Source organism: Mytilus californianus, unplaced genomic scaffold (genome assembly GCF_021869535.1).
Source record: "Mytilus californianus isolate M0D057914Y unplaced genomic scaffold, xbMytCali1.0.p SCAF_2, whole genome shotgun sequence".
NCBI lineage: Eukaryota > Metazoa > Mollusca > Bivalvia > Mytilida > Mytilidae > Mytilus > Mytilus californianus.
This window is the reverse complement of record NW_026262668.1, coordinates 52,474,345-52,501,107: the sequence shown is the minus strand read 5'-3', so window position 1 is coordinate 52,501,107 and position 26,763 is coordinate 52,474,345. Positions and strand designations below refer to the sequence as shown.

Below are 26,763 nucleotides of genomic sequence, written 5' to 3'. Positions count from 1 at the left end.
CAAAACTGATCAATGTTTATACTGGCTGATCCTATATTGGTTTCAATCATTTATTGGACTGTTGTATGTTGTAATAGCTCTGGAAAATCCCTGAATGGTATATACAAAATATGTTGAATCAGTCTATGCTCTTTCTTCCCCTCTTTACGCCATCCAACCGTGGCAAATATGTTAACACATCTTTTAAAAATTGTGAATACAAAAATGACTACAAAAATTGATTGAAACCGCAGTAACTTAATTTATGGCATCTGCTATTTGTTTCGTTTGTTAAACTTAACACCCTAGTAACATACCCGACCAAAGGACTCTTATTCTATGTTATATTAACAGACAGACTGCATGATCGATGCAATGGCATAACATATGTCACGAAGAAAAACATATATAGTTCTAAAATTAAAACAATTCAACAATTGTAAGATTTTACCTGATATAATAATAGTCATAAAACATCATGCTTGCAAAATTCATGTTGGTTAATTTATTCAAGCAATACGTAAAGACGATTTAGTGTAGAATGCAAACACAAACTTGCTTTCATCGTATTTTGCACCTACGTAAAGTCATCAAATTTGCATAAAGGATTAATCAAGGTGTATAATATCATTGATTTTCATTAAACAATGTACTTGTTATTTGAACTTTTATTTCATTAGCTTTTGATTGCTTATTAACCGAATCACATTTACAATTTTTATTCATTTAGCAAAGATTTGCTTCATATTAAAATTTACATGTTTTGTATTACATCGATAGCATGCCAAATATATCATAGGAATACCATATTAATGTTGTAATGAGGTCATTTTAATAAACAAAATGATATAAAATGTTACCAAAGCTACCGCGTTTATAATTGAGTACACACGACAAGCGTTTCGTCTACATGGAACTCACCAAAACAGTGCAATGGCCCAATCCAATAACGATTCTGAAGAGAATTAAAAACGAAAAATTTCCAAAAATTTATATGAAATCTGGCAAAGGCCATATATACCTAAACTAAGAACGAGTTTGAATATCCCTTTGGTATCTTTCGCCTCTTTTTTAATAAATGGAAACCACATGCAGGGTTGCGTTTCCAATGGCACTCAGAATATAAGTAATTTTAATCGTTCAAATAAGCAAATTAAAGTTATATTTTTACGGATCCTTAAACTAACCCTATTTTCAATTAAACCAAGAGTTCCAAATGGTGAAGTTGAAATCATTCCTTCGTAAATTTTACGGACGCCATCACGAGTTGGTTGACCGTTATGGAATAACCGTTTCACAGATGATATCGGATATGTTCCTTATGTCGTAACTACAATACCCTTCCCTACCTAATTAAACTATTTACCGGATTTGAAGTAACATAAGCAACACGACGGGTGCCACATGTGGAGCAGGATCTGCTTACCCTTCCGAAACACCTGAGATCACCCCCAGTTTTTGGTGGGGTTCGTGTTGCTTAGTCTTTAGTTTTCTATATTGTGTCATCTGTACTATTATTTGTCTGTTTGTCTTTTTATTTTTGGCCATGGCGTTGTCAGTTTGTTTTCGATCTATGAGTTTGACTGTCCCTCTGGTATCTTTCGTCCCTCTTTCAAGATATTTTAAAAGATGAAGTATACAAAGCATTATCTGTAGTATCACTCAGTTACTATTTGCTAGATTAATTGAAAACAAAATCCCATCAACGACGCCATTTTGAGGCTTAAAATATGTTATGCAAGACTCGTATTTCGTCTTGTTTAGACTCATCAGTGGCGATCAAATCAAATCAGTTGAGAGGCAAAATCAAATACGAAGATGAAAAGCATTGAGAACACAGATTCCGAAAATTGTGTCAAAACTCATCAAATATACCAGACTTATTATGTGGTATGACAGACGTACGTTTCATATACATAGAACTCATCAATTGTTCGGACAGTCGGAAGGCTTAATCAAATACGAAGTTGACGAGCATTTAAAACCGAAAATTCCAAAAGTTGTGCTGAATTCGGTTAATGCATTATATTTCTTCTGGGGTTTTATAAACGGTAAATTTACAGGAATGAACATATAAATGATATTCAACACAAATGTGCTGACTACTGAGCTGCTGATACGTTAGATGGAATGGTTGGTATATACCCTGTAATTTGACAGGAGTGACTAGGCAAACAATGAAATTAATCTCATTTTGTATTGAGAAATACTTAGACCAAGTAAAAGAATGCCTACAATAACTCACCGATAAATCTTTCATAAAACACGTGGGTATTTTTTCCAAAGATAATAGATATAAGAAGATGTGGTATGAGTGCCAATGAGACAACTCTCCATCCAAGTCAAAATTTATAAAAGTAAACCATTATAGGTCAAAGTACGGTCTTCAACACGGAGCCTTGGCTCACACCGAACAGCAACCTATAAAGGGCCCCTAAAATTACTAGTGTAAAATCATTCAAACGGGAAAACCAGCGGTCTAATAAGCCCATTTAAGAAATATCTCTTCGTGCTTCGAAACGAAATATTTGAACATGAAAATGAAATAAGGTAAATGAAACGGAAACTCGTCAGAATATCTGAAAGAGAAATTTACGGATTTTAGGCGAATGGGTTTCTTCTTATTCTAATGAATGAATCACTGTCTCCTTGACATCCACTGGTGTGTCCCTTCTTTTCCAATTTGAACGACCCTTATTTCTTTATTCTAACAGACTTATTAATAAATACATTTAGAATAGTTAATTTTTTAAAACCAACGTCGATATCAACAGCTGATGAAAATATGTTGATATTCCGTATGCACCAATCTATTTTGAGATATTATAAGATGAAATTAAACTCAAGTCAATTGTTGGAATACGACTTTAATAAATTTTGTTTTTGTATTATATCCAAACTGTGAAAGAATATAAAAAAAAAATAATTACAGCTTATACAAAATGTTATATATGTTAAATAAATAACAATTATACTCTCTAATCCTTGAACTGTGAATTTCTCTATAGAATGAAATAGAATTATATCTCCAAGGACATCGGTTATAAAGATTTATTAATAGAGCATGGCTAACACTGGGTATCATATAATTTATTTTCAGACAATATGAGGCAAGACTGAATACATAAAATTTTAAGACTTTCAATATTTGCAATTTAATTATGTCACGCCATTGCATGATAAATACAAAAACAATCATTTCTAATGAGCCTAAGTGTTTCCTCAGATAATAAGGCAGTATTAGCCTGTATTCACATTGGCTGGTGTTTTGTTTGCAATAAAAAAGACCACATAAAACCCAGTTGGCTGTCGTAATGCATCTCTTTATGGTATCTTTAAACTGATATGCAGAAATTATACTAAGAATCGAAACACAAAATTAGAGGCAACATTAGTATAACGATGTTTAAATATCATAATTCGATAAAGAAGATATTAATCAAAGTAACATAAAACATAGGGAGTCTAATCAACTCCCAAAAGATCAACACTGGATGCGTCGATCCATGAAAATTGAGACAATTATCCACCAAAGACCAAATGACGTAGATGTAAGCAACTTTAGGTTACCGTATAAACAGACATACGACACCATTGTTAAAATCGCCGATAAAATGTTGTATCAAATGCAACCCTACCCCCTGAAAAAAAAAAAAAAAAAAAACACAAAAAAAAAAAAAAATAAAAAAATAACAACAAAAAAAATCAGCAAAATATTTTAAGATCTTATATATACATATTTTTGTTTAAACATTGTTTGATATTACCAAAAAATGCTGAGTTAATAACACTTTCTGCGAATTCATTATTCCACAATGAATATATATATCGATGACAGAACCATGTTAAAGCTTGCTCCAACAAATAGATAAAAAACACAATCTTCAACCCATTTCATAACAAACTATAGATTGAACTAAACAAACCCAACTTTAAACCAAATCAGGTGAATTCGGAAGCTTCTGCTGTACCAGTGATATCCGTCCCATTATATTAATCATAAACAAATCTGTATAAGGGGCATTTGCTTCGATTTTCACATAAAATTAAAATACGATTTCTTTATTGTTTCAAAGCGGAATTTTGAAATGACATTTCGTTTTAAGCAGTTTGGTCTAATTTTGTCACAATAAGCTTCTAAACATCACAAATGTATTATGTGCATACAAGTCAATAATTCACCCTTTTGAATCCGAATTCATTTATATTTATGTTTATTTTGGGTCATTGATAATCGACATTCTTCGGAGGCCATCTTGGTAGTTCATTAGATGGCGTCTAGACTAAAATACACACCAAATGCTAATACATTGTAACGAATCCATGCATTCAGATTGTTAATTGTTTCTTTGGGACTTTTTGTAATTTTGATAAATTTTGATATAAAAATAAGAAGACGTGAAATGATTGCTAACTCTTTACCAGAGACCAAATGAACTAGAAGCTAGCAACTGTAGATCACCGTACAGCCTCTACAACAATGAGCAAAACCCGTACCGCATAGCAAGCAAGTATGTTATAAATAAAATATGAGAATTAGGGCCAATTCGGAGAACATTGATTTGACAGTTAATCCCCGTTTAATTAATTATAACCACGCGGCTGATTGTTAAAATTTGTGGTCTTACTCTAACACATTATCATATTATAAAACTATTAGCACATGCAAATTCTATAACCTATATAATGCTGAATGTGAGATGACAGGAGAAAGACAATATTATAACTTTTATTTGCGTGTCAAATATTTTTTTTGCACTTATGATGCAAGTGATATTAACTCTACCTCTGATATCATCAGTTGTTTGCAATGTTTTCTGATGAATTGAAATAGTTTATTAAGTCGTAAATAGTGATATGTAATTCAGAATTAAATGTAAAAAGAAAGAATTTACACGTATACTTTTACCGACAACTAACACTGCGGAACTGTTCTAAATACATATAGTATTGATGCATGTCAATTAGTATGTAAATTTCTATTTAAATGATCGAGTGGAAAGGTAAATATAGCTTTTCGTACAGTAATGTATTCATCTGTGGAATCTTGATTAAACGTTTGATCTGATAAAGTAACCCGAGCATCAGAATCAACAATTTTAACTGACGCTTGAAAACTGTCATCACACGTTGCTCCTATAAGTGAAGCTTGATTTACATGGTCTTGAAGTGATAATAGTCGATATGACTTATTTGTTTCTGTCAACCAAGCAACTGTATCATCGGCCAGTTCTAAACAGTCAGTTGGCATTCCATCTTTATCACATGGTAAGTGACTCTCCTCAATCGGTATAATACCCTTATATTTCAGAATAAACCAAAGACAGTGTTCCCGTTTTATTTCATGAGCGCGATGTGGGTCTGAAAAATGTATTGATTGCAATGCCGATGGACAGATAAATCTGAGATTGCTATGTTTTTCAAACAAATATTGCAAGTTTCTCTTTGGTAACTCTGGGCAAAATGATAAATTATCGTTGTCTAAAATATTATTGGAATCTGACAGAACATAATCTAGTTCTCTGTGTGGATTTGCAGGTTGATGAAATATAACATCTAGTCCTTTGAAAGAAAAGTTACCAGGAACTTTGGCGCTGTCAGTTTCAACCACCACAATAAAATTCATTGAACACAGTTCTCTTTCCTCTAAAGTGTGACGTTTACATTCACATTTCCATCCTGTCCATACTTTATCCTTCACGTCAACAGAAAAGAACACACATTTTGTAAAGTCTCGTAGAATATAATAAGACATAGGAATGACAAGTGTCTGTTCATTGATTTTAAAAGCCATTTGTAATGGTGAAAGAGACTTCCGGTTCCGCTTGTACGGATTGCCACCATTATGAAGTAGAAATCGTAACAAACATTTATGCTTGTATTTAATAGATAAGTGAAGCATTGAATCTCCTCCATGTGTTATTTGTTCTATATCAGCTTTGTTCTTTATCATATTTTTTGTTGTCAATAATAACTCAAATTCTGTAATTGCCTTAGGGTCTTCTGCCTTAAATGGGTGAGGATCTTCCACAAATTCGGCATCTTTAACGTCACCTATTAAAACAGAATAACAAAATATCTTAAATGCCACAACAAAAATTAACATAAGGCTGTAAACTAAGTCTTCATTAAAAAGATTTTAAATGTTAAAACAAACAAATGATAAAAGACTGTAAACTAAGTCTTCATGTTTGCAAAAGACAGCCAAGTACTTGTGAAGAAAGAAATACTTACATATTACAATATATGCGCAATCGAAAACGATATATACTGAAATACAAAAATCAAATGAGATTCCATTTTGTTCAGTTTCTCTTATATGCATATTTAAAGTTTGAATTTAAAAGGTTAAAGATGATGAATTTCAGGTTGTAACTGACCACTTCGTTTAGATGTTCATGGTACTCCTGTTCAATTGTACCGAAAGTACATACAGTAAACATAGATATTGTCCAAGCTTTTATACCAAGTAGTATACTTGTTGTTTGTCCCTTTCTTTGGTTAGAATATATTTCATATTCAATTAATCCTTTGGAAAAAATAAATCCTTACGATTTTGTTCATCTGTTCCTTTTGAGGTCAAAATTTTCAATGTTTCGTAGGCAAACTGTAATCTTCCATCAATGATACAGTCAACGTGTATGTGATCACAGATCAGGTTTACTTTGGAGAACCAGTCTTAAAAAAAGTATTTGATAAAAAATAGGACAAAGATAAAATTTGATACAATACCATTTATCTTAATCACAACAAAAATCACAAAGATTTACCTCAGACCCTCACCCTGTCGTTTCAAAAAGCAGGAAAAACAAAAGTTTGAAAACAAAAATTAATTTATTGATGAATAAGTAAATTAGAATGAAATATATTTCATTATTATTTTTTTTTATTGTACTTGACCAAAGAGTCTACAAAATAAATTTTACCTTATGATATTCAACACGTGTTACTTAATTCTTAGATATGTTTAAACATATTGTTATTTGGAATTTAATGTGTAAAGGATTGGTATTTTCAATGAAAAAAAAAACCAAAAACAATCATACTAAAAAATGTTCTATAAACATAGTCGAAATGAATGTTTTTTACTTTTTATAAAAATTGCTAAAAAGGCTAACATTAAATGACAAAACTGCATTTGTTTTTAAACCACTTACATTTATTCGGCGGATAACTCTGACGCCACTGTGATATATGGTGCTGACTTTGTGTTGATGGCATGAACAAAGCTCTATCGCAGAAAGACACAAAATTACCTGAAATTATTTGAAATTTGCAGTGGAAAAACGAAAAAAAGACTGTGCATTTGAAAAGAGAACAAGTGATTACAACTTGAACTTTAGGAAAAAGAGGGAAAATGAAAAAAAAAAAACAACATAAAAACTTTCAGATTAAAAAGAGAGAAAAATATCCTATGCTGTGTTGGCATCAAAGTTAATTTAGTCGACAGTTTTCAGAATAAAGCCGTGAATAAAAGACCTTACAGTTTGGATCGGTTCTGATCGCTCTTAAATTTACCATTAACTTTTCTAAATATTTCTACTGAGTTTCTGACAACAGTTGTTTTATCTTGAACAAATTTAGACAATTTTACCCTAAAACAGATTCTGACAATTCTTTCTCTAGAACAGTTGTGTAAGTTTTACCTTAAAACATTTTCTGGTAGTTCTATCCTTGAACAGATCTAGACAGTTCTACCCAAGGACAGATCGCATTCTTCCTTATAACATTTTACGACGGTATCACCTTAAAACAGATTTTGACAGTTCAAGATTCAGACTGTTGCCCTAGAACAGCTGTTTTCCTGTTTTACCCCAGAACTGCTTTAGGACAGAATAGAACAATTCTATGACAGATTATTCTGACAATTCTGAAGAGAAGTAATAACTGATCATAACAGTATTTTGATTATATTTGATCAAACGAAAATTTACTTGCCTGCATTCTCTTCTCTTTCCTGAAAAAACCCACACTATACTTTACATTGTTTTAAGTATTAGGTTAATTTAAAAGTCAAATAATATAGTGTTCTTATAAAGTTGTTTTACATATTTTTGCAATATTAGTATAATACATTATTTTCATATTACCGACGTTTGACACCGGAGTTTATATTTTTTCGACAGGTTACCTACTCTTTGGTAGGACATTCTGATACTCGGTCAAGAAAGAGCAACGTAAAGAAGTAAAATCAAGCTTTCAATCGGTACAATTCTGGAGGAAATTAAATGTTTTCCGTTTTCTATACACGACAAAATAATCGGAAGACAGTAAACTTTCTCCCCAAATTGCACCGATTATATGTTTGATTTTACTTCTTTTGGTTGCTCTTACCTGATCGAGTACCAGGATGTCCTGCCACAGATTAGGTAACCTGTCAAAAAATATAAACTCGGGAGTCAAAAGTCGGTAATATGAAAATAGTCTATTAAACAACAAAACTGGCAATTTTCTGTTTCCTGCCGTGTCAAATCATGAAATTCTATGGTATACATCCTGTTAATTTTTTTTTAAATGCTTTTGAAGCAGTTAATACGTTTAGAATGACTCATCAATGATATCAGTCTTATGATTTGTACTCCAGACGCGTTTCGTCTTCATTAAACTCGCCAGGGGGCTCGAATGAAATAGCTAGAAAGCAAAATCCAATGCGAAATTAGAGAGCATTTAAATTCGAAAATTGAGAAAAGTTATGCCAAATACGGCTATGGCAATCTATGCATAGGGCAAACAAAACTTCGTTTTTCGTATAATTCAGTATGTTATAAACAGTAAATTTACAGAATATGGACATATCATATTTTTTTTTTTATAATTTACAACAACCGCTAGTACGTTTCTTTCAACCTTTATTTCAACATATGAATTTAAATATGCCAAAATGTTGGTAAAATATGTATAATTCTTCATCTTACAAATTTATTTGCTACAAGTATTATGATAAATACAATATAATAAGTAAAACTTGTTTTACCCCGCCATATTCTGTTTATGCCTGTCCCAAGTCAGGTGCCCGTAATTCAGTGGTTGTCGTTTGTTGCTGTATGTCATTTTTGTTTTTCGTTTATTATTATGTACATAAATCCGGCCGTTAACTCGTTTGAATTGTTTTACATTTGTCATTTCGTAGCTTTATATAGCTTGTTATGCTGTATGGGTTTCGCTTATTCTTAAATGCCGTATGGTGATCTATAGTTGCTAATGTCTGCGTCATTTGGTCTCTGGTGGAGAGTTGTCTCATTGGCAATCATACCACATCTTATTATTTTTGGAAACAATGTCACTTTAAAGCGTACCTTCAATTGCATTGCTGTCTTGTTATCCCGACTTATTATATCAGAGTAACTGATACATCCAGATGTTAAAAGTGTCTTGATAACACTATGTCTGTCTGATTTGATATTTAAAGCATATTCTTTACATGATAGTCCCTGTTTGCACAAATCAACAAATATAGCATATGATTTAAAAATGAAATATATTTTTCAAATTGGTACTTTTATTAATATACACAAATTACAATGTACAATGTATCCTTTCCATTATATCTTTTTTGTAGAAAAACTTGTATGATTGCAAATCTTTTATGCAAATTAAAAATAAAAGATGTTAAACAAATTTCAGTCGATAACAAGCAAAAGATACATTCAGAAGTCAATCTGATTAAAATATAGTTCTCTGATTTCGCTATTCTTCATACGAGTATAACACACAATAAAAGTCTGTACAAGATAAGCACCCTGAAAAACAGAATTAAAGATAACAAATGGCGATGATCAAAAATAATATTATACCGCATCAAAGAATGCTCGGAGTTGCTGAGACTGCAGATATGAAATCACGTCATCATGCACTTTAAAATTAGTTGCTGTACTTCATATCTGTACTTTTTTAAAATAAAACTTGAATGCAGTTCAACTTATCAAACAAGGTTTTCACTCATTGTCGAAGATCTTTTTAAGAAAAAAGCCAGTAAACAATACAAGGATGTTATCTGAAGTATTGTCAACACAAAGTTTTCAATTTGATATTATCCGACAAGTGTTTTTTTATTTTATTTTGATATTTACCTCATTATTGCGAATATTTCCATCACAGCCAACATCAAATAAAAGATTCAACAATTCACAATTATTCCGTTCAATTGCTAAAAATAAGACCGTGTTTCCCTTGAAAATGAAAATAAAAATAAATTGAACAGTGTCTGTAACGTTATTTCAAGTCTATAATTACATTGTCAGTATACAAATATATGTACAGTATCAGAAGCCTCTAATCTATATATTAAATAATTTGTTAGAATCCAAAATACACACTAAACATTCCTTCCACAAGTTTCCTATGCCTATGTTGTTTCGCAAGTTTAGAAAGGTTCTCTGCTTGACACTTATGCTCGCCCGGAATTATTCTTACTGAACAAGTATCTTAAAACAAAATTGTAATTGAGAACTGAACTCGGATGTTGAACTTAATAAAAGTCACCAAGTGGCTATATTATGGTTTGAGGTAGTTATATTATCTCAAGATAAAGGTTTTTAACACTTGAAAAAATGGTTGACTTTAAAACTCAGCACAATATATATGCGTGCGCACGTAAACACCAATGGTTCAACTTGGTCGTGGCAAACTAAAAATGCTGACCAAGGGAGCTACCATTTGATTTTTATGGAAAAGGAGGGGGAGCTAGGATGAAAAATGTTGTCCTCCAATTTTTTTTAGTTGTAATCTCTGTCCTGCCTTTTTATTTTTCACTCTATTCGGTCCTGCCTTTTTTTTTTATTAGTTTATCCTGACTTTTTTTTCATAAATTGTCATCCTGCCCTTTTTTTTTTTGCCAAGTTGCTCATTCTGCTTTTTTTTTAATCAAAACTCCTGTCCTGCCTTTTTTCAAATTTCATCCTAAAAAAATGCATTCCAAAAAGAAAAGAAAAAGAAATAAGACAAAACAAATACCAGTGAGTCCTGTATGTTGACATTAGCTCCGCCTTTTATCATCAGTTTCATTGTATCACATCCTTTTCGTTTTGCTGCTTTGAAGAAGACTGGAATTCCCTATAAAACGTTTTCATTAATAGCTAACCTTTTCAGTAATTTGATACATTTTTATATTTTTAACATCATGTAATTAAGATACAATGTGATATACAATAATTTGTTAGATTAATATGAACATTTATTGTATAGCCATATAATATTTCCTAGTACAGAAAGTTACGAAAATTCTGTTATATTGCATTAGTGCAAATCATTGACGTCATTAGTGACAAAGATATGTTTTAAACAGTTTTTCAAGCTTTTCTATAAAATTAAAGACTTATTCCATGAATGTAGGTGCATATCATCCCTCGTAGAAAGTATATTGCACTCGCAAGTTCGTGCAATCTACAAATCTATTCCAGAAAATATACTCAAATATTCATGCAATAACGTTATATAACTATCATTAATCTTATCCATTACTATATCATTTTTCTAAATTACAAAGTATCAACTTGAAGGTGGCTCTGCTTGAATAATAAAAACCTCGGTCGTTTCCCCCTATTATATTGTCCAAACAACAGAACTGATGTGTTTATTCACTTTCCATTTGACTTATAATGTCTTTGTTTTCTTGTTTTCCTTGTTTTTGTTTTGTGTTGATGACTTAGATTGGACTCTTCTAACTTGTCTACATGTACTAGTGTATGAGTTGGAATGTTATATGGCTCATCAAGAAATAGATGATTATTCATTGTTGAAGGCCTAAAGGTCAGTTAATCTTTATTTGTGAAATATTTACTTCCACGTTGACATCTTAAGCAGATAGCTGTTTTAATGGCCGTCGTGCGATTTAACTCTCTTGTATAAAGATATATTTAGTTTTTTTAAACTTGCATACTACGTAATACCTTTTCATTAGTGATATTAACATCGGCGCCATATTTAAGTAATAACGTTATGGCATCAGTTTGTTCCATTAATACTGCCATTTCTAATACAGGATTTCCCTGTCCGAAATAAATACGTTGGAAATAATATGATAAACTAAATTAACAGTTCAATACGAAATTATCTTCTCAGTAGTTTTTCCTTCTGCTTTCAGATAAACTAAGATTACATATATTATACAGAAGAAGAAAACAAATATTTGTAATTCGAAGTTAATCAATATTTCAAGTCTAAATATCGATCTGTCTCCTGTTGCTGTAATCCCTTAAGAAAACCCAATTGATTCTGATATCAATAAACTCTAAGAGTAGTATACTAATAATTGACCAGGAACGCAAACAGCAGGATCCAAAATGAATTTAAAAATTTGCAAGGTATATTAAACCCAAATACTTTGATACAATACTTAAACAGTCTAAATGTTAAACTTTCTAAATTGACGTGCTACTTGTACTTTGTATTACAAATTTATCATATCGGCTAAGATCATATATTATTTTGGACTAAGTATATTTTCAAAAATAATAACTGCTCATACAATCTTTTTCATTTTCTCTCAGCCAATCATACCTTGTTCCGATTAAGTGCATATACTATCTTTCAGCTTTCTTAAAAAAAAAACAAAAAAAAAACAAATCATTTTTTTAGGGATTACCTCTTTGTCGGGAATATTTACGTCAGCACCGAGATCTAACAAAATTTCCAAACATCGTATTTGTTTAAACATCATTGCAACATGCAATAAATTATTTCCCTGAAAAAAGTATAATATTCAAAATTAGATAAAGTTCCGAACAGATAATAACATCATTTGAAAATGTATGCAACCTTATATAAACATTTCTTCTTCTCATCTGACATTTTTTCAGAAAATGTTTTTTTTTCGGGTATAATTTCGGATATATCTAACTTTTGCTTTATTGTGTGACTCCCAAATAGAGGTCACACAACCTGGCATCAACGTCACATCCGCTTTCACGAGAAAGTAGAACACACTCTTAGAAATTATTCCAATTGCAGTGTTATATGCAGGGTGTTCTTTTATTTTGAAATCATCCAAGTGGTTAGTTTTATTTCACAAAGAAAGACTGATTTATGGATTGTTGTTTACTTAACGTTCAGTTACACATATGTCATGCATATGCAACACAGAATGAAGGGAGGATAACTCGTGGTTTTAATCATTACAGAAAAAACAATGGTTACAGTATATGCTATACATAAACATCGATATAACCCTATACACTATACCTTAGGGAGACATAAGAATACAACGCAAGGCGAACAAGTCTAAGAGTTGACTTTCTTCCTTTCGAAGATTGGTTTACATTGCTTGAAATAGAATATAACATGTTCAACTCGAGATATCAAGTAATGACATTTTGCTGACACGTAAAATTTGATTTGATAATTTGAAGATCGGGCATATATATTATTTTGGAAATTTTCATTGTTTATCTAATATATAACAATTTTCAAAATTAAACTCCACACACACATACTCAATGTATAATAAACTAAATTAACAAAATAAGAATACTTCTTTATCTTTTATGTCAATGTCAGCTCCTGATTCCACGAGAATTTGCATTAGATCCAATTGATTCGATGTCATTGCTTCTTCTAAACATGACGTTCCCTTAAATAAAAAAAAACTAAAAGTGATACCACTTTCCACGATAATTTATAACCTTTCCAGAACACTTGAGATAATCCTAGGTTTATGGTGTAGTTCTTGTTGCTTAGTCTTTAGTTTTTTTATGAATTACTAATGCTTTGAAGATTGTTGTTTATTCGTCGTTTATATATATATATACAACGATATATCTAAAAAAAAATGAATGAATTTCTCACCAAAGACATAATTTATTTATACAAACATCTTTTAACAATAGCTTTCTATTTTTTTGCCTGCAATTATAAATAAATATTACTTATTAACTTAAGAAATTGTTAAACTTGAAAATAGAGTATAAACATATAAAGTATATGTAGATTTATTTCAAAATGTACTATTGAATCTTTCAAATGATACATTTATTATAATGTAAACACTAATAGGCGGCAAGGTCAAACACTCTCCTCTGCTTAAAATTCAGTTAGGAACATAATGTACAGTTAAACCTGTATATAAAGGTCGCCCTCGGGACTAGAGAAAACTAAACTTTTAAGAGAAGGGACCTTGAAATTGAGGTTCAAAATCCATATGTATTACACCGGAGGATCAAGAAGAGAGTGACCCAACAAACAGGTTTTTACTTAATAGAGGCGATCTTTAAACAGTCATGTAGGAGGTTTGACTAAAATTGACAATTTAAATTTTAAGCTGGAAGGAAACATTCCATTTATCCGTCTTGTGACTTACTAGGTTGTTTCTAATATTAGGATCAGCACTGTACTTTATAAGAAGATTGACCATTTCCTTCTGCTTGGACAGTACAGCAGTGTATAAAAGCGTATCACCCTTAAAGTAAAATAGAATTGCACAGTTAAAAGTACCTATAAAATGTTGTTGGACAAAGAATATAATTTATAAATATCATAATAGTTTACTGTCTTTAATAGTTAATAAAAAAATAACAATTTTATAAATTGAAATTGTTTGATCGTCTGTAACACAATGTTTAATAAATATTCCTTTGTACTGCATACTATGCTCTTTGCAGTCCCAGAAACGATTATTCCAGAAATGTGTACGGCAAGAAATGCACGTTTCGCTTTGATTTACCTCCACTGTGCCTTTATCATTGTCAGTCTGTTGATCTGCGAAGGCGACAAAACGCCAAAGTTTATTGTTAACTTTCAACACCAGCCATTTATAAGCATGTAATTTTTTTAGGATTTTCAGCATTTCCTTATTTATAAGATAGTTACATGATTTAAAAACAGGAATGAAAGTTACATATAAACATCCAAGATGGATCGTACTTCAAATTTAAGGTACATTGGGAACTCAATCGTGGTAAAAATAGTACCTTGCTATTTCTACAATCCACATCCGCATCGGCTTCTATCATCATTTCCACTATATCTGTTCTGTTAGACTGGACGGCAGTATATATGATTGGATCCCACTATAATATCATATTTTTTTCAAAAAGAGCTAACATCTTAGATGACAGCAAAACATTTAATCTTATATTTTCAGTTACTTTTCTAAAAAGTACATGCATATTAATTCAAAAAAATCTAGAAGATTGCAACTCCTTTAGACAAAAAGTTGTTCTATGGCGGTCTTAGCTGTTCAGATTTTAAAAGTTTCGCAGCTTACAAACGTTTCATGTACTTGGATTTTTGACCTCTTAATTGAGTGTCACCAACAACGTTATTCCAGAAACGCGACTGTTAATCGGTATCATTAACTCCTATTCATAAACCAAAATAGACGATAAAAGGAATGAAGATATGCGTAAGGAGCTAATAGCAAAAGCAATTTGAAAATGTGCGTATGGTACCACACAGATACTCCAGTATTTTATCATTTGTATGTATTACTGCTTATTTGATGTCACTGCTAGCGGATTGGAAAATATACCACATGGCATGTTGCGATTGCTTTTAAAAGGGAATGATATGTTAGTACTAGTAGTACTTATATATTATTGACATTTGAGAAAAGCTTTTACAATTATATGCCGATCCATATGTGTTCAATGCCGTGTTTTTGTTTTGCCGTTTTAATAAACAAAATAACATTTGTTTTTCGTGGTGACTGTCGAGGTCTGATTCATTTGGATACCTATGTTTGGATTTTAGCATTCCTGACAAGATATAAATTTCTAAAATACACAAAAGGTACATCAATTGAACTTCAATATCATGAAGTTTTGAAGTCCAACCGTTGAGTTGCGCCATAGATTGCTTCAGAGTGCTAGTCCAAAAATGACTGGCTATTGCTAGAGTCTTTATATTAATTACTTTGCGTTATAAGACAACTTTTTACGAAGAAACGGTAGTCAAGTTATTTTCTATTTGCACATTTCATCCTGGTGAAACTGAGCAAGTTCAAGAAAGTTTCGCAGCTAAAGAGTTAAATACAGTACTAGTACAAACATATTTCAAACCTGTTTGTTTCTGTGGTTGACCTCTGCTCCGTGTTCAATTAACAACTTCACAACGTCAAACTGTTCATACAATAGTGCTGTATACAATATAGGGTCTCCCTATCAATACACATAAATCATTATCTGGTTGTGAAGAGTCATTGTTTCAATGTCCAGTAATCTGCATAAAAGTTTTTCATTCATTGTTCTGTTCATTGTATTTAATTTTGTCATTCATATAGGAGAGTAATTTGTAAAAGTGACTAGAGTAACTGGTTTTCTAAGTCTTTAGTTTTCAATGTTTTATTTTGTATACTGTTTTGTCTTTTGATCGTTCTTAGTTTTTTTGTCATGGTATTGTCAATTTGTTTTCGACTTATGAGTTTGAACATTGTTCATACAATAGTGCTGTATACAATATTGGGTCTCCCTGTCAATAAATAAAAAAAGTTAATGTTATATAACTGATATGTTTGTTAACTGCTGGGGATATAATGGCTGGGAACCCGTTTTCTCAATGTCTGGTTATTCACAAAAGTGATTTTTCTTCTTCCAAACACATTGTCCTGAACATGCATGAAATATTAGCCACTGGCCGTTAAGCAACCAACAATCAATCGTCCAAACACTGGAAGTTACAGGATAGACAATATTTGTTAAAACTAGTCTGAAATATAATCAGGAACTTTCGCTAATGGCCATCTGTGTCGAAATGTTAGAATTTAATTTTCTTACAAGTTATGATATACATAATAGATAACGCCATGTTCCTTCCATTTAACAACAGCAAAAATACACAATATTTATTTATACAATTCAAAACTGTTACCAGTACCTTGTTGTCTCTGAAATTAAGATCCTCCTCTCCCGACTTGATCAAATCATTTATTACTCGAATGGAATACGACGATCCTTCTTTTATGGCTTTACAAAGAGCGCTATCCTCCTTAAAACATACAAAACTTGTTAAAAGAAACATGTTGGTCATGCGAAAGGACAGTCTGTTTCCTAATAACTGGGGATATTCTCTGTCTAGATAACAACCATACTTAATTGGACAATTTTTTTTTTACACGAGGTATGGCAATTTCCTTTTTATTTGTTTCACTGAGAGTTCAAAATTTGAAAGTTGATAGAAAACTCTGTTTAAAAAAAGATGTTTGAAACGAATATAATATATTGCAAACTTACCCGATTATTATTGTCTAGAATATATTGCTTTATACATTCTAAACGTTGTAGCCTTTCAATCTTTTCATCGAACTGGACCGTCTGAAATTATTCAAATTACAGTATGCATCAATATTGCATATCAAGAATGAAATAATAAAACAAAAATCATAAAAAATGGAAGAAATACCAAAAAGATTAAACTGTCAAAGAAATAATTTATTTCTCTAAACAACGGCACTCCACACAACATTTGTTATCAAAGTGTACTGCATTTGTAATGAGTGACTAAGCACATTACCGAATGAGACTTGTCACCAAATTTGTACTTACCATGAATAACATGGCAGGTACCACAAATGGAGCAGGATCTGCTTACCCTTTCGAATCATCCGAGATTACCCCCAGTATTTGTTGGGGTTCGTGTTGCTCAGTCATTAGTTTTTTATGTAGTGTCTTGTGGACTTGTTAGTCCTTTTTTCGTCTTTCGATTTTTACTATAACGTTGTCAGTTTTTCTTCGGATAACCAGTGTTGAATGTCCCTTTGGTATCTTCCCCCTCTTTTTCAACAATAGAGTTGTCCTCCTTTGACCAGTAGAAAGCCAACTCAAAATAGTTATTATCATAAAGAAGACCGGAATGTATATCAGACCAGAATTACACTTGACTATATATGTAGAAATCAGAAAATGAAATGTTTCATTTATAATGTAAATTGTTCTGCGTCCAAAAATGCGGCGAAAGACTTTAAGTCTATACAGTTTAAATAATTCAAAACACAATACTCACTTTAAAAGTGTACGCCTTGCATTACAACGCGCTATGACAATCTATTTTCATTAGTAAAACAAAATACCTTTCTCGGTTTTTCATCTTGGTTATCTATGTTTGAGCTTTCTATTGTAGATGGGTTATTACTCGTCCTCATATTTGGTGTCGACTCATCGAATAGCTATAAAAAGTTTAGATATTTAATATTGTAAATTTAGGAAAAAACAAATGAACTAGACCTCCAGGGATATGTTCTATTTTTTATAGTAATTACTCAAAACCCATAATCAATTGAACAACATCTAGTTTAACATAAAAATAAAAGCAATGTGTTCTTTCTATAAAACAGAATTCTAGGACAGAACAGTTTGACAAATATCTTAATGCTAATTTCTAACTGCAAACCTGACACAAACGCGTTTTCTAATTTCATTACTTATCATACTAACGAAACTTGATATTCGGCATTAAATGGTTGGGTTTAAAAACTATTCTAGACATTTTTCCTCAAATTCATGTTCTCACAATGAACTTAAATCTTTACAATTGCTGGCTTTGATTACCGGCAAAAGGTTATATAGAATTCGAGAACGGATGTCGTTCTTTTCATTATATGACTTTTTTTGTGTGATAGCATTTGTCCTTTTTTATATTGTTATATGGACTATTGATATTTTTATTTTTCTCCTAATCCAACACCCATTCATACATTATGTGTTGCTATTTTTTCTAACAATACATAAACGTATAACACAAATCCCCAAAACTATCTGACAGTACAACAGACCACATTAACCATCAAACACTGACTCATTCAAAAACAAATAACAGATATACTAACTAAGACAATCAACAACAACATATCTTCTGTGTCTTCTGATTTTCTTAAAAAATAAATTGTTTCTGAATTTGACAATCAGATTTCGGGAAAATTATGATAGCCTTCTTTGATTTCACTGTCCTTTATAATATGTTATTTGCTGATATAACACAAAGCCTGTGTTCTTTAATGCACATATTAAGTAAATAAACTCATCATAGATATCAGGATTGAAATTTTGTACGCCAGACGCGCGTTTCGTCTACAAGAGACCCATGATTAGTGACACTCGAGTTAAAAAAGTTAAAAAGGCCAAATAAAGTACGAAGTTGAAGAGCATTGAGGACCCAAAATCCTAAACGTTTTGCCAAATACAGCTAAGGTAATCTATTCCTGGGGTTGAAGATCCTTATTATTTCGAAATATCCAAAGTTTTGTAAATAGTGAATTGATAATTATGATTATATAAATGATAATTCATGTCAACATAGCAAAGGATTTCGCTCAAACTGTTGCTAGTTGGGGCCATCTACAACTTGCAGTGAGATTTGAGTTTTTCCGTTTTGGAGGCCTCATTGTGAATTTAAGATGAAGAACATTGCTTTAGATTTTGTCATGTGTATGGATTTTGTGACATGAATTAATACAGCATATCCCTTTAATATTTCTAAGTGAGTTTTCCACTCTTCATCACAATCACCCTTTCACATCCCCACGTAAAAATAAAAAGATGTGCTATGATTGCCAATGAGACAACTGTCCACCAGAGACTTAGTGACGTTTTAAGAAGTTAACAGCTATAGGTCTCTGTGCGGCTTTCAATAATGAGTAAAACCCATACCGCAAAGTAAGCCATACACGGTCCCGAAATGACAATTGTAAAACAATTTAAACGAGAAAAAAACTAACGGCCTTATTCATGTACAAATCAATAAGGGAGTCAAATATAATAAACGACAACAAACGACAACCACTGAACTAAAGGTTCCTGATTTGGGACAGACACATACATAATGTCGTAAATAGAAATGATATATGACAAACCACACTATTCATGATAGTATATTTATCCTACATGTACGTATAAGGGAGTTCATTATTATTTTTTAAAAGTTTTGCACAGTTATGATTTTGCATTTAACTTATTTACCAAAACTGGGTAAATAAAAGGTCATTTTTTAATTGATGAGAGTCCATCAACGCGCTGAAAACAGCTGGGTAATAGTACGCAAGTTATTTTCGATGAAAAACCAAAAGTTATTTGCAGTGGTACTGGACAAAATTTACGAACAAAATCTGTATTTCTGTCTGAATCTATCAATTTACATCTGTGTAATTTTTAAGAAAGTATACAGCAAACAAAAGACCTACTACAATTCCACAGACATTTTTCCTATCATGAAACTGTCTGTCTCCACTCTGCTTTATACATTAAACCTGACTTAAAAATAATTTTCTTGTTAGATCTGTGAAACACGAAACATTAATATATGCACTAACTGTATTTAAATATCTTACATCTAATATTGTTGATCCAAAACTTGTATTGTCGTAAAGGGTGCTCACAAATTCGCTGGCCACAGTTGTATCTGGGGTTGTCCAACCTTGACTAGATTTATTCCAAGGCTGTTTACTCGTCCCATTCTGAGACAAAATTCCCTTTTTCCCACATACATTCTGAATATCAAATGAAACCAGGTAAGAATTCGTAGCTAATAAAAAAGAATGTGTGACCAGTTTTTTTTCTCACGAAAAATTAATCAAACAAAAACGGTTACACTATTTGGGCAGATCGATTAAACGCGTAGATTAATAATTCTTCAACATTTTCAACATGTCAGGAAGTACTTCATTTATACACATGTAGCAATAGCTAATATTCAAAGACTTTGCTAGTTTCTTTTAATTTTTGTTAAAGTAAAAACCCTTAAAGCTGTTAGATATACTTAATGAAACTATGATGATATTATTTAATCTGTAAAATTTTTCCTCGGCATCACCTATTTACGTTTCGGCAATAAAGTTTATCTAAAGGTTGTAGGTATTCCTATGGGCAATAATTGCGCTCTTTTAATAGTAGACGTGTTCCTATACTGATATGGATCACAGTTCATGGTCACCAACTCAGTAAAGATCTGTCTTGATTCCTTTTACAACAATTATCGTTAGCTGGATAATATTTTACGTTGAATAATCAATACTTTTCTAATTATATTACGGAAATCTACGAAAGAGAAACTAATTTGATTAACTCTTATACAAACAGTCATAATTATCCTTTTCAAATGTTAGGATATTTCAGTTTCTCACATGAAACTTTATACAAAAAATTACGACAAAAGAGTTGGTTTTTCGTTTCCGATTGTTAATTGAGAGCGTGTTGCATTTCATAAGATACATTTATACAACACAAGAAATAAGATGTGTATTTTTATAAAGAACTAATATTGAAAGTCGGAAAACGTAATTATGTCATTTCCCCCTAGGATTGGTAGATAGTTGTTCTTTGCATCTGTAAATAAAGTAGTTGACACAAAAACAAAATAATACAGTGTTACTTGTTTAATTCTGGTTACACTTATTTTCTTTTAAACACAATTGCACGATTGTTTTCTCTCTACTCTATAGGCGTAACACTATATAACAAAGAAGATGTGGTATTATTGCGAGTTCAAATGAAGTGAATGTAAGCAATTATAGGCAACCGTACGGCCTTCGTCAATGAGAAAAAACCCATACCACATAGTCGACTATAAAAGGCCCCGACGTGCGAAATGTGGCGGGGTTAAACATGTTTGTGAGCGGTCAACACCCCCCTCACCTGGTACAGTGGTGTTACAGCAGAACATAAGAACAAACAATCAGTTGAAAATGGCTTAACTCATCAGATCGATACAAAGCAGAAAAACATCTAACAAAAACACAGACCGGACTTGGCAGGGTACACAGTACAGATCTGAGAGTACTCGCAGTTACTGACAGCTGGTTCAAAGCCAATAACAACTACCAAAAGATATCATGTATCTAAGACTAATATATCAATCAGTACACATCCAACATCCAATGGATTTAGTGAAAAGACGTCATTAACAGTCAGAGAAAAACATGACCTTGTGCAATGCCAAAATATAGGTATCGACAGATTGTAGTGCCGTGAAAGTACATATGTAGATAAAAATACTATTCAGTATGGTTTTAATTTACTGATAACAAAATCGATATCTTCTAATAACAGACTTAGTGTTGAATTGGTAACCTTTTAGAATAAGTTTATTTAAAGGATTGATAAGTTTACCCGGGTCGTATATAAATTTCCGGGCTCTGTAAACAACATCATCGTAAAAATTAGGACGTGCTATTCCGTCTGAAATAAGTTTTTTACATGTACACTATGTTTGACAACGCTACATCTGTTTAGAATTATAGTGGTCAGTAACAATCGGGAGAATCACACGAAGCTAAGTTTTTGTAACTGCAACCACTCACAGAAAACAGAACTGTTAATTTATATTCTAAAATATCGATATTATTTAATTCAGTGCCATCCTTTGATCTTGAACTTTGTGGGAAGTTTCCCCACACATTTTTTTATTTATTACATATAAATATACTTACCAAAACATTACCCATGCGATCTGCAAAATGCAATTTCACATATGTGTTATATTGATAGTTTCAATTACTTACAAAAGATCGGTAATTTACCCACTCTAAAACAAGTCGAACTCTTGTTTTCATAGACGATATTCGCATTCAAAAGTTCAACTTTCAACTTTAACTACACTCCGCAGTCTCAGAATAAATTACGCCTTGACCAATCAAAACGCCTTAAACAGTGACTTTCTCTTTAATTCAACGCTAATTTTGAATTAGTCTTATTCCATCAATTGTCATGAAATTGTATAATAATATAAACGTTGAAATGACAAGTAACTATTGATTGTTAAACGTTCAGTAGAACATTTGTAAAAAGGAGAGAGAAAATGCAACAAATAAATTAGGCAAGCTTTTAAAAGTGAGTGAACAGGCAGGACATTTGAAAAAATGTCGGCCTTAACTATAGAACAAGAACATTTGAAACAAGATCAGAAACTTTGCTTTACAATTTCCCGCTGATATCCACCGAAAATCTGTCTAAACGGACTAAGAGCATGACACTCTTTCAACAATTAAAATTTCCCCTTTTAGATCGACCTGGCTGAGTATTCATATATCCAACAAAACCAAGAGAATTCTTCCTCACCAAGTATCCTAATATCATGTTATTTCCGGATCGAAATTGAAAACGCGTTATTCTTATGACCAATCCAACTTTGAGTTAATAAATGTGAAGAAATTTCCGTATACAATCATCCCCTCTCCGGTAGGTAAATTTAATAATAATATATACAAAAAAAAAGGGTTAAAAGAAGTCTTTTATAACTATTATTTACGTAAACAAGGTTTACAGTTAGTTTAAAACGGCAGCTTAAGATTTGTCCAATCTATCAAAAATATAGAGGAACATCGAAGCAAAAGATACCTATGAGGAATAAAAAAGCGGAAATCCAGAGGGGTATCGAAATAACATTTCGTCCCATGTCTATTTACCCTGGGCCCGAATAGATTATAATGAAATCAAGCAGTCTTACGATGAAAGTATCACAAACAAACTTACCTTATTTGTGTCACCTAAGTATTAAATGTATTGGTGATATATTCTGACATATGATACCCTTTTTAATTCTATTAAATATTTTGACTCATCTGACATCACGTGCGACGTAAAGAATGATTCTATCTTCATTTATTTGTTTGTCCTTTAGCAAATTAAGTATTGTTCAGTAAACTGATTTAGATTTAGATATTTTCTAACTGTTGTAACACCAATGAAGCATATACTCACAAAATCTATACATAGTAATTAAATGGCAGGTGCGATTTATCGATATTCAGCAGATCGATGCTTCTTTTATTGTTTCCTTGTTTTGCACGAAGGACTATCAAATTATTTGTTTATTTTTTTATTTATAAATTCATTTAAAACATTTAAATGATGATAGGTGTTACGACCTTACGTTTATTGATAGATTTACTATATAATGTGTAATTATTACTGTTAAATGAAACTTTGTACTATACGCAATGAAATGTTTGCCAAATAAGTATTAACTACAATGTATCTAAATTGCACCTTTCAATGACAAAAGTAGCTGCAAAGCAAAAGGTGCAACAGAGCATTTTATTGGAACAAAACCTTGAATTCAAAAATCGCATATTTTAAAATCCATCAAATAACATTCTTTAGGTGTTAACAGACTATTTATCTATCAGTTCATAGTGATAATATGAATTTGACTTTTACTCTAATTTTCATATTTGTTAAAGCCTTCATACTTTTTTCATTTAAGGGCTATATGACATAACTCGTGAAATCAGCAAGACGTTTTGATAAGCCAGTTTAAACAATGCTTTTTTAAGCTTTAATGTGAATCTACATAAAATTGCGTATCAATGATATATAATTGCCAGTACAATCATGGCGTGCTGACTGCTGGGCTGGTGATATCACCGAGGACGAAACAATCGACCAGCAGAGGCATGTTTCGTGTTAATAAGACTCATAAGTGGTTCTTCAATAAAAACAGTTTGAATCGCAAAGAAAACCAAAATTAAAAAAACTTATAAAATCTGGTTACGGCCATCTACAAATGTTCGTGTTTGGAAGTTTTTTTTGGAGCATTTTCTTTACAATAAACATTACAGAAAATATCCACAACAAACATGTGTCATGCCAACACTGTAGTACTGACTAATTAATGAATTACTGTATTATTTTTTCTGTCTGAAGAAATAACATAAAAAATGTGGTGCACACTGAATAATCCGTGTAGGAGGTTATTTAAAGTGTGCACCACATTTTTGAGGTTATTTCGAATAGACAGAAAACATACAGTCATTTCTTATTATTTAATTCTAAATTCCATTTTAAGGAATAAAAAAAAACGTTGATGACGTCACGGTCATATGACAAAATTATGTCTATGAGCTGATAAACAAAAACACTTTCAGCCAATCAGAAGACGTGTTACATCAAAAACTAAATTATTGTAATATATATATTTGCTTTTCGTAATGTTTGAAGTACATGTAGGTAGATGATTTTCTAATCGACCATATTCCCGGAAGACCATTGCATTGCATTGCAGATATATTTTGGCAAGACAATATTTTCATATTGAGAAATAACAACATAGTAAGAGGGAATAAAATATGCTTTGTGTCATATTGTCACATGATATTTTCATGTGAACGTGTACTGTAAAATACACACTAAGTATGAATTTCGAATGTTTAAATGTTAGCAATACATTTGAATATATCAACAATTAATAACTGGACAATTGGACTTACTTCAAAACATTTGGGGATGTATTGTTACCCTGCCACGTCCACTCTTGTTTTTTTGTTAGATGTATTTCTATTTGTATCCATTTGATGAGTTAAGCCCTTTTCAACTGATTTTTATAGTTTTTTCTTATGTTGAACTATTACACCACTGTCCCAGGGGGAGGATTTGCGCCTTCAAACTAGTTTAACCCCGCCACATTCTGTATACATGTGCCTTTCCCAAGTCAGGAGACTGTATTTCAGTGGTTTTCGTTTGTTGTTGTGTAACATATTTGTTTTTCGTTCATTATTTTGTACATAAATTAGGCCGTTAAATTTCTCGTTTGAATTGTTTTACATTTGTCATTCCGGGGTCTTTTATAGCTTACTATGCGGTATGAGCTTTGCTTATTGTGGAAGGCCGCACGGTGACCTATAGTTGTTAATTTCTGTGTCATTTGGTCTCTTGTGGAGAGTTGTCTCATTGGCAATCATACCACATCTTCTTATTTTTAAAGTAAAAGTTTACTAAAATAAATTTTTAACTATAAATGTAACTTTTGATATTTTAATAAAAGCAAGAGTAGATTAGTATAGCTACTTTGAAAAGGATAGATATAAAAGACTCGTTGTACATTCTGTACATATTAACGTTGACATGGCACATAACTACATAATTCACATTCGGCTAAATGTATCAGAACGATACTTTTGCATATTGAATAACATCGATGAATGGTATGTACTCTATACAGGTCGAGTGTTACTAGTTGAGCGGGAATTGTTGACCGCTAGAGCACGTGAGTGAAAGCCTGTTTTCGAGAAGTTCTTTTGCTTAATCTAACATAGATTTCTGTCAAGTGTTTTGTGGAATATTTCTAAACGCCTTTCTCCACTTTTCATAGTATTTTTTGTTCGAATTGTTTTATTCTAATTGCCCTCTTGGAATCGCATGCCATCTTTTTAAGAGAATTATAATGGGCTATTTATTGATTCTACCACACAAAATCCAAGCATGCCGAATATTTTCAAATTGACATGTAACTATCTAGAGTTGATTATCATATATAATAATTGTAATCAACGTGGTTATAAATTACAAAATCTGTTTCTCTAATTTTTTCAATATTTTCACATTTCCCAACTGATTGTGAAAAAAAAAATGTTCTCATCTAGTATAGATTCTAGGTACTGACGTTGATTATCATCTTAATAACGTGTTGTAGTATTCTTTTATTTGTCTTTGTGAACATTACTTTTACTGTTTAGTCTATGTTTGGTAATATCCATTTGACGTGGCTCGGTAGTTATACATCCCGTCATTGTGTAATGGTGCTATGGTATAATAAAATTTTGTAATCATGTCTTTCATTTTTGCTAATGTGCTTTGTCTATATACCTTTTTGTGTTTCTTTGTTGACATATTTGTTTGTTTTCATATTGATTAAGATTATAACACAATGTTGACTGCTGTACCCATATTTTTGACATTTTTACCTATTATGTCTGTTTGTTTTGTTCACACATCAATGCCAATATGGTGGAATTTTATGCGACTGTCCCTCTTGTATCTTGCGTCCCTCTTTCATACAAGTGAGAGGTTTAGCTAGCTATAAAACCAGGTTTAATCCGCCATTTTCTACATAAGAAAATGTCTGTACCAAGTCAGGAATATGACAGTT

At 31.7% G+C, this 26,763-nt stretch overlaps 2 protein-coding genes across 2 annotated transcripts; both read right to left on the bottom strand.

Moving 5' to 3' along the window:
• Positions 1-2,830: 2,830 nt before the first annotated feature.
• LOC127729994 (uncharacterized) lies at positions 2,831-7,461 on the bottom strand. The gene is made up of 3 exons (XM_052237998.1): positions 7,137-7,461; positions 6,532-6,657; positions 2,831-6,033 (listed from the first exon to the last, which is right to left on the bottom strand). The coding sequence occupies exons 1-3, from the start codon at positions 7,198-7,200 to the stop codon at positions 4,940-4,942; spliced, it is 1,284 nt and encodes a 427-aa protein (XP_052093958.1). The 5' UTR covers positions 7,201-7,461; the 3' UTR covers positions 2,831-4,939.
• Positions 7,462-7,463: 2 nt separating this feature from the next.
• LOC127729996 (putative ankyrin repeat protein RF_0381) lies at positions 7,464-20,373 on the bottom strand. The gene is made up of 14 exons (XM_052237999.1): positions 20,231-20,373; positions 17,978-18,073; positions 17,142-17,222; positions 16,786-16,896; positions 15,972-16,070; positions 14,883-14,981; positions 14,273-14,371; positions 13,448-13,546; positions 12,563-12,661; positions 11,868-11,966; positions 10,933-11,031; positions 10,050-10,148; positions 9,276-9,410; positions 7,464-7,936 (listed from the first exon to the last, which is right to left on the bottom strand). Exons 2-14 carry the CDS (start codon positions 18,047-18,049, stop codon positions 7,910-7,912), a joined length of 1,218 nt encoding a protein of 405 aa, XP_052093959.1. The 5' UTR covers positions 18,050-18,073; positions 20,231-20,373; the 3' UTR covers positions 7,464-7,909.
• Between the last annotated feature and the right edge of the window lie 6,390 nt (positions 20,374-26,763).

Excerpts from the sequence above, each read along its gene's own strand:
- LOC127729994 (XM_052237998.1), bottom strand. The coding sequence starts at position 7,200 with ATGCCATCAACACAAAGTCAGCACCATATATCACAGTGGCGTCAGAGT. Across the intron at positions 6,658-7,136 it reads GAGTTATCCGCCGAATAAAT|ACTGGTTCTCCAAAGTAAAC; the intron begins GTAAGTGGTTTA and ends ACTTTTTTTAAG. Across the intron at positions 6,034-6,531 it reads AGGAACAGATGAACAAAATC|GTGACGTTAAAGATGCCGAA; the intron begins GTAAGGATTTAT and ends CTGTTTTAATAG.
- LOC127729996 (XM_052237999.1), bottom strand. The coding sequence starts at position 18,049 with ATGAGGACGAGTAATAACCCATCTACAATAGAAAGCTCAAACATAGAT. Across the intron at positions 16,897-17,141 it reads TTCTAGACAATAATAATCGG|GAGGATAGCGCTCTTTGTAA; the intron begins GTAAGTTTGCAA and ends GTATGTTTTAAG. Across the intron at positions 14,982-15,971 it reads TCAACCACAGAAACAAACAG|TGGGATCCAATCATATATAC; the intron begins GTTTGAAATATG and ends ATGATATTATAG.